Source organism: Sander lucioperca, chromosome 17 (genome assembly GCF_008315115.2).
Source record: "Sander lucioperca isolate FBNREF2018 chromosome 17, SLUC_FBN_1.2, whole genome shotgun sequence".
Lineage (NCBI taxonomy): Eukaryota > Metazoa > Chordata > Actinopteri > Perciformes > Percidae > Sander > Sander lucioperca.
The window spans coordinates 11,559,617-11,568,681 of NC_050189.1; the positions used below are offsets into that span (position 1 = coordinate 11,559,617).

The 9,065-nt window shown below is 40.4% G+C and overlaps 1 protein-coding gene across 2 annotated transcripts in view; it reads left to right on the forward strand.

Annotated features, from left to right (window-relative positions):
* The first annotated feature begins 1,505 nt into the window (after nt 1-1,505).
* The window catches only part of LOC116060411 (butyrophilin subfamily 1 member A1-like), a 33,389-nt gene continuing 25,829 nt past the window's right edge, over nt 1,506-9,065 (forward strand). The window contains exons 1-4 of one of the 2 annotated variants that reach the window (XM_035993745.1): nt 1,506-1,715; nt 7,720-8,088; nt 8,471-8,557; nt 8,679-9,062. In XM_035993745.1, coding sequence (XP_035849638.1) covers nt 1,565-1,715; nt 7,720-8,088; nt 8,471-8,557; nt 8,679-9,004 — 933 coding nt within the window. In that variant the 5' untranslated portion in view covers nt 1,506-1,564 and the 3' untranslated portion in view covers nt 9,005-9,062. The remainder of the gene's footprint in view (nt 1,716-7,719; nt 8,089-8,470; nt 8,558-8,678; nt 9,063-9,065) is intronic. The other variant, XM_031313952.2, reaches the window with a different exon arrangement.

Below are 9,065 nucleotides of genomic sequence, written 5' to 3' on the forward strand. Positions count from 1 at the left end.
CAGGTAATGATTTAAAAACTCTAATCACATATTAGACCAAATAAAATTAAAACATTTGCTTTTTATTGTGTCTGACGTTTGTTGACAAAAACAAAGTAATAACTGGAAAAACACCTATTTTATGAAAAGAATACAAAATGAGGAGGTCGCACCGGTACATTGCTGAACAGCCAAGACCTTGTTCTATAGGCTAATAATACCTTCAGATGTATGTAATTTAACTAACTTTTTAAAACCTGTTTTATCCAAATTCCCAAGAATCAGTGGTTTATGATCATTATTCAGTTCAGTTTATAACCCCGCAGCTGCACCTGTTCCAGCAGTTAACTCCACCTGGGCTCATCCTGCTGCATTTGAACGCATCTTTACTGCCACACGAAGTGATAATAATACAACGACGAATGCAGGGACTCCTACATGATAAACGCATTCATTCATTATGTGTGAACTAATCATAACTGGCAGATGACTCCACATTAATCCTGCGAAAAATAAAAGCAGTTTTTTTTACCCATTGAAGTTATCATGGAGTTTTTAAGGCTTTCAGTCTGTATACCTAAATGTAAATAAATGTGTGCTTTTCTATATTAAATGGAGCTCTTAATCTGTTATTTAAGACATTCCAATTAAAAAACGAAATACTATATTTAAGAATAGCCTATTTATTACCAATGATCCACAGAGGAGAACTTCCTTCAACTTCAATCCTGTTATACAAAGAAATCAGGAAATGAAACCAATGGCTCTTAAATAATCTGTAGTTAAGAGGCAGATTAGGAAGGAACTCTTCCGATTGACAGCAGAAAAACTTGACAACAAATTTATCAAAACAGATTGACAAAATGCACTTTAATTTCATATGGAAACATAGGACAACTCACCTTGATATGTCACAGAAACATGTAATATAACTTATGTCAGTTAATATTTTCTTTATACGTTTTATTTACTAGATAGTAGTCTATGTGTGATTTCTTTATTTCCAACATTAACTGTAAATGCATAGATGGAATTCTATTTTTGCGAGACTTAAGCATTAATATGATTAATCATGATACAGATCACAAACTTTCTAAATCAGAAACTCCTGCAGCTGATTACCAAGCCTCGTTGAAATGAGTCTGCATTATGATTTCTAAAAAGCAGTTAATGATACTTTTTATAAATAATGTTTGTATTGCGCCTTTCATACAAGAAATATGACTAGCCTACTGTACAATAAAGAAATTGCATGACATAAGCAGACATAGGATGAACATAAAAACGGCGATAGAATGTCATAATTAATATAAGATGGATAATAAAACACACTTGAAGCAGTCCGAGTATGGGCTGATAGTGAACGAGCTCCTTCACTTCCCTGCTCCTGCCCCGCCCACTTTATGTAGGCCTAGCCTATGTAAAAATGAAGGAGGGCATGTTTAAAAAACTAATAAAGCGCGCATCTAGGGTATTGGGTATAGCCTACGTCTATTATCTGACTGGCTGACTGATTGGCTGCTTGCCAGAGTCATCAGCAGGAAGAGGAGGCAGGTCCCTAACCCTAACCCTTCTGTTTGGAGTGATGAACTCAACAGACAGCATGTCTCTTTCTTTTTATCCGATATGTTTATGGACTACTCCTGGGACTTCGTGCTTAGCTTCACATTTTCACTTTGGACTTTTACTGTACTCTTTCTTCAGTAACGTTATAGTGGTCAGCACGGCCGGTGAAGGTAAGACCTGTAGGCTACTCATGTGTATTCAGATCTTTTAACAGTTACTGCAGTAAAAGTAGGCTACTAATACCACTCTGAAAACTAAAATATAAAAATAGAATTAGAATTAATATGGCAATGGTGTGTGTGTGTGTGTGTGTGTGTGTGTGTGTGTGTGTGTGTGTGTGTGTGTGTGTGTGTGTGTGTGTTTATTGGCTCTTTCCATTTAATTTACTGTTGTCGGAGAGACAACACTAGTAGAAAGTAGTAGCCTAGTAGGCTAGGCGAAGAGCGTGATGATGAGTGGCAGCGCTTGTTGCAGGCTCCGGTAAAACGTTTCTTTTTGACAATCAACTGGTTTCATCTTTCGGACCTTGAACTGTGTCTCCTGGACTGACCCCGACTTCTCTGCCTCGACTCTGGGTGATTTACAAAAGATTTTTAAAGTGTGTGGCAAAATTTCCGACAACACCCTGACTGACTTAAAATCGCTATATGAGTCAAAGACCTTGAAGAAGGCCCAGTCAGTCTTGGCTGATATGAGCCCCCCCCCCCTGAACGGCTACTTCATGTTGTTGCCGTCTGGCCGCAGATTCTGTCTGCCTAAATGCAGGACAAACAGACACAAAAACTCCTTTGTCCCCGCTGCTATAGGCTTTGTTAATAATTCATTGTGAAATGAGGACTTCTGTGTAGTATGTATTTTGTGTGCCCTCTATTCATAGTGTCTGTTGTTTGTATGGTTTATGTGTTGTTTATGTTGCATTCTATTGCTGCACAACGAATTGCCCCTCGGGGATAATAAAGACTCCTTGACCTTCCCTGATGGACAGAGTATCTCTAGACTAGGTCCTACTTGCTGCTAAAGTAACTAGTCAACTGTAGCTGGTAGCTGCTAACGTTGGTTAGCTCAAGTAAGATCAAATAAATAACCTGACCGTTTTCAAATTTCACGAACTAATAAGAAATCTGCACGCATACTGCCTCTTGTTATTTTCCGTGTTTGTATGTAAACATTGAGGCGTTTTCACGCATGCGCAGACTGCTGTAGCTGTTGTATAAATACTTGTTATTGCCATTTTTCTCCACTAGATGACACCAACGGTCCATTAAAATCCATTAGTGTGCTTCACTAAATGTTCTTTAGTCTTATTAAAAACTAACTCATGTTCTGGTGGAAGTAGAAGAAACAAAGGGGTTATTATTAAATAGCCTACATATAGGCTATTTAACGTTTGTTTCTCCTAAATAATAAATAAATAGGCTATTATGAAATGATTTTGAAACATGTTTTCAACATCACACGTTATTACAAGTCTGTGTAAGAATTAAACAGAGAGGAAGTTCTGCTCTGCTTGTTTAGGCTTTCTTTCTTGTTTATTTGTATTTTAAAAAGTTTTTTTTTTTTTTAACATATAGAGTCCAGGGGACTATCGATGCAAAATATGAACAGTCCAACTGGCTGCAACTGCCTTTAGTTATGGTATCAAGATTAACACAAAGGAAATGTCAGTTGGCTCACTTCCTTTTGTAACGGCCAATCAGAGACATCTGCATAGACTTATTGCTAAAACACTGAACAAAGAAGGTAGTAAAGGCTGTTTGACAAACTTGTAAGTAGTCGTTTATAATTTATGTTTAAATCGCTGTGCATATTGTAAATTGTTGTAAATGTTTCAGTGTGTTTCTCATATATATATATATATATATATATATATATATATATATATGGCCGAGTGAACTGAAAAGAACATACCGTAGCAGTGGAGATGATGCTATTCTTGACATCTCTGATCTTATTTTCAAAAAACAATAGAAAGTCACTGCAGTCATTATTCGAAAAGACTGGCACTTCAGGAGGAGAGGGATTTACAAGATTGTTAACGGTGTCAAAAAGGATTTTGGGATTACGCTTGCTAGAAGCAATAAGGTTAGTAAAGTATGATGTCCTTGCCTCCTTAACCATGTTATTGTATTCAAATAATAGTTCTTTGTGATGGATCCGATGCACCTGAAGCTTGGTGGTTTTCCACTGTCGTTCAGCCCTCCGACATAAACGTCAAAGAGCGAGTGGAGTCATTTAACCATGGGGATGAATTAACAGCAGGGACAAGTCGCTCTTTACTTGGAGCCACGTTATCCAAAAGTGATGAGCAATACGTGTTGAATGAGTGAACAAGACCATTAATGTCAGTCTTATAAGACAACACTGCACTTTGGTCAAATGCAGCAGAAAACCTTTCCGCTGATAGATGGTTTAATATGCGCAAACTGCTTAGGCGTTTACTGGGCTGTAAATCCAAATTAAAAGACAGGCTGAGTAAAATGCAGTCATGGTCAGTGACATGCAGCTCCTCAGTGCAGATAGAGTCAAGATTAAGACCAAGTGTAAAAACAAGGTCCAAAGTATGACCCCCAACATGTGTGGGACCAGACACATGTTGGATAAAATTAAAAGATTTAGTGACATTAAGAAAATCTGCGGCGAAGGTGCAGGAACTGTCATCGACATGAATATTAAAATCACCAATCATAACCACTTTTTTCCAAACCAATAGTAGAGGACAAAAGATCACTGAATTCAGAAATAAAAGAACTGTTTGAACCAGGGGGCCGGTAAATTAAAACGCAATAAAAAGGATTTGAACTACCGACTTTGGTCAACTGTAATTCAAATGTGAAAAACACCCCAAAGGTTACTGTCCGACTTTGAAAGTGTCTTTTGTAAACCACCGCGAGCCCTCCACCCCGGCCCGAGGTCCTTGGAGTGCTGATAAAACGACAATCTGGTGGACAAAGTTCAATTAGAGTTCTGAATTCCATGCTTTTCTGCCAAGTCTCGGTTAGGAATAAAAAATCAAGGCATTTTTCAGTAAATAAATCATTCAGGATAAAAGACTTGTTGGTGATGGAACAAGCATTTATCAGCGCCATCCTGAGAGGCACGAACCCGCTGCTAGGCACAGCAGAAGCCCGGGCCAGTGGGCACAGATACCTGGACACTGATCTGCTGGTACGCCTCCCCGGGAGTGAGGACCTTACAGTTAAAATAGTCTGAATAGGAGAATAGAGAGGAGGCTGTGTTGTTGTCAGTGACTGGCAATACGGGGGGTTAACACTGTTTCCAAGGGCTTGAGAAAAAGTGGGGGAAGTAACTAATTTCAACCGCAAGGGGGAGGTAGAGAGACTTGTAGGGGAAGGTGTGGACAGGTAGAGACCGGAAGTGACCGGGTTAGTGTGAGTACACCCGGTATACAGTCAGACTGGATATGAATTCCTAACAATGTAGAACAGATTGTCTGATAAAATACGTGCACCCAGGCCATTTGGGTGTATGCCATCACCACAAAAGAAAGTTGGGCGTTTCCAGAATAGGTTAAAATTGTCAATGAAAGCTAAGTTTCGAGCTCTACAGGCTGCTTGAAGCCAGGTGTTGATGCTAAGAGAGTGGCTAAAACGTTCCATGCCGTGGAGCGGAGGCAGAGGACCGGAGATAAAGAACCGTTTACCATTGTAGGCCAGAGCATCTAGGAGCTCGCAGAAATCACGCTTCATTTTTTTTTTTTTTTTTTTATATATAATATATTGTATATAAGAGTGGACCAACAGACCCCGTTGCTCTGGACGGAGACCAGTGAAGGCCATTAATCGGGACCAAGGGGGTAAGCCTCTCCTCGGACCGCGAACCTCCTATGGCGCCATTTTAATGCTACAAAGCCATCACCTCCCGTTAGCGTCCCATTGACTCCCATTTATTTTGGCGCCACTTTGACAGCGAATAACTTTACATCTGAAGCGTTTAAAGACTCTATTTGTCCGTTGTTTATTTCTAAAGAAACACAACAATGTATAAAAGGCTCCATTACCTTGTACCTCACGTTATGGCTCCGTAGCAGACGTTTTTATAAAAATAGGCTAACGATTGTGTCATAACCACGAGACTTACTGTCGCATAGTAGAGGAATTACTGTATAGTACAGGAGAAGCTCTCAGGCAGTTTCGTCTCACATTAACTGTTTAAGTTTAATTACTAATGTTAACTATCATTTTAGTGATCAATAATTAGCCTGTGTCTATGTTATCTCCTTACATATACCTACGCTCTCCGTCTCTGCTAGATTGGGAATGATTGAGATTTCTCTTGGCACAGCTACCAGAAGACGTCGTCTCTCTCAGTTGGAGGCTGCGCAGTAACGCTCAGCGCTCACCGGAAAAGTGCTTCTAAAGGCCTTCACTGGTCTCCGTCCAGAGACACGGGATCTGTTGGTCCATTCTTATATACAGTCTATGATCGGGACACTGGGGGAGAGGAAGGAGCTCCGGGGATGGGAGCATTGACAGTTGTTGATTTTTTTTCTTCTTCTAGTCCGTAGAAAGAGCAAAGCCGGTAATCCTTTCCTCATTAGCGCCACCTCTGTTCAGGAGAAGACTGTTACTGTAAAACACGCTTTAGTGTTTTCTTTTTTATTGACAAAAAAAAAACAGCAACTTACAAAACTCTCGTTGGGGAATGAAGTGTTAGTGTTTACACCGCAGGAACAGGAGCTTTGGACGGCTGGGGCAGAGAGGTCGAGTGGACTGGTTACTCTGGGTTATATTATGCACTGAATGAGGAGCAGAGAAGTGCAGACTGACAAGGAAGACTTCGCGGGGCACGTGCTGTTCAAACCGGCGAGAGAAGAAGTAGGGTAGGGCTTGTGATGTGAAGTTGAGATAACAGTTTGTTTCCCTTCTTGAGAACCAGGCATGACAAAAGGAAGCAACCGGTGATAGAGGAAATCGACTTGATTTTCTCTCTGAGGAAATTACCGCTGTCAGGCTGTAGCAAAAATCCATTTTAGACTTGGTTTGCGGAAGTAAAGGCTCTCTGGCTTCAAAATGAAGGGAAGGACATGAGACTCACTTTCCTAGAGAACAGAGTGGCTGATCTAGAGCAGTACACGAGAATGAATGATGTTGTTGTATCGGGGCTCAAAATAAAAGTTGGTTTAATATTAGATAATATAGCTTAATTCAAAATACAAAAAAATAGAATTCCTTTATGCAGCCACATGGATCTTAGACCTTTAAATAAAAAACAAACTATGATTAACACAGAAAGATATCCTTCATATGGCACAAGGCCTCTTTTGACAGAAACCACTTTTTGTTAGATACATTTAGTTGACTGAATAAATCCAAATGATTAATTTTTCCGAGTCTGTTACACAAAGAGGCAGCTTGTTGTCAGAATATGTTAATTTTAATAACGAGTAACAGTGGTAAGTAGGTAAGTAGCAGTGGTTAACCAAACTGCTGAATAGGTCTTGTGTCAGAGGCAAATTGTCCTTGTGCTTTCATGCTATTTTATTTGAAAACTTAGGTATAGTAATTGAGTCCTCATAAATAGTTTAGTTCACAGCAATACAGCTGTTTTCAAATAACTAAAATTATGTTTAATGATCCCCCTCATTGATCTTAATTTGGTTGTATATTTGTCTTTATCCCTTAAACTGGAACATTATTCAGTGCATAATCTGTTTTGATACACATTCTAAAGACATACTTATAAAAATATTTATAAAATCAATCTGTGGATCTTTGTTTTTATCCAGTATTTTGGTTGATCAATTTGTGGACTGCATCCTAGACTACTCTTTCTTGTGTGTTGGTCTGCACGACCTAAACTGTAGTTAAACGCTATTTTGCTTGCATTCAGTTTATTTAAATGGGTCGTAGAAACGCCCCTGCTCATGTGTTTTGCCACAGGGTGGTGCAGCGGGGAGAGGGTCACTTCAACGGCCCATTTGTGTGACGTCCTGTTGTGTCCTTTAACCCCCCCATTGTAGCGCAAGTAGACTTTATATTTCCCAGGTGCTGTTTTCTGTCAGATCGTTTATAGGTCTCAACGTTTCCGACGGCACTCGAATGCAGCTTGATTTCACGAAGACGAGAAAGAAAAGAGACTGTGCTTTGTTGTTGCAGGAAACAGTCAACTGTTACCCAAACTCCTGGGCTCATAAACTTTCCCTCTATTTTCCAGATCGGCCTCGGGTGATCGGGTCACTTCAGCCAATCGTGGCCCGTCTGGGTGGTGATGTCATCCTGCCGTGTCACGTGGAGCCTTGTCTGGACGTGGAGGAGCTTACAGTGGATTGGTGGAGGCCGGACGTCCCGCCGGACCCTGAAGATCCACAGAGCAACTACAGGTATGTCCACCGTTACCATGACAAACACCACGAGGAGGACATGAAGAAGCCGGCGTACGCTGGGAGGACGGAGCTGTTCACAGACGGCCTGAAACACGGAAACATTTCTCTAAAGATCAGCAACGTGAAGCAGTCTGACCAAGGAAGATACAGATGCCAAATCCACCAGTTGGGGAGTTCTTCAGTTATTATGCTTAATGTTGGTAAGTTTTTTTTATCGATAAAATCTGTTACTGTTGGAAAATAAACATTTGATCAGTCAGTACGTTTACATGCACACTAATCTTCCACTATTTTCCGAACATGACAATTTTCAAATTTGATATGCATCATGTAAACAGCATATTTCGTTTTTAAATATTCACAATAAAGCCTTTTTACGAATGTAGCATTTTTCCGATTAAGACGTGGGATATACCGGTATTATTTAGATTTTAGAATCTTTTATTTATTATTTATTTCGAAATATTAGTTTGAGATAACGCTGTTGCTGCTGCTGTAACGTCACAATAACACCGCTTTAAAACTTGAAGGATTGTTGTGTCAACTTCTGTGACTAAATTATTACAAGTCTTGTGTTTTCAGAACCACGCTCTGTTGAAACGACAGAGACGCCGCTGCCTCCCCATAATCTCCAAAGTCCAGGTCCAAACAATGAGACGGATGTTAAAGGTGAGAAAACAGACTTTGAATCGTTAGTGCTTTACGTTTAAGAAGCCTAATCATGCTTATATTTGTGTGTCTGTTGTATTCCAGTAACTGTAGCTTTTGTCTCCGTTTTTCTTCACATCAGGTGGTCGACTCTATCTGAGCGCACAGATCCCGGGTCTGGCTGCCTGCGTCTTACTGATCCTGGGTCTGGCTGTCTGCGTCTTACTGATCCTGGCTGTGTTACTTAAACAAAGGTATCGAAACACAACCACAACCAGCAGGCCACACCAATCAGAGTCCGGGGGAAATCTACTGGCTGTTAAGACCCAGGTGTGTGACGGCTGCGACTGTTCGTTCAAAACAACAAAGGCGGACGGTAATAAACTGATGGTTCATCCAATCACCTGCCAGGTGCCCTGCACTAGTCCAAACTGTTACAATGACGGCTTCTCAGACGGTTTGGTGTAATAAACCATCTGGCTTGTCAGTTGTGTTCCAAAGCCTGGTCAGCACGGTGCAGGTTTGGGTG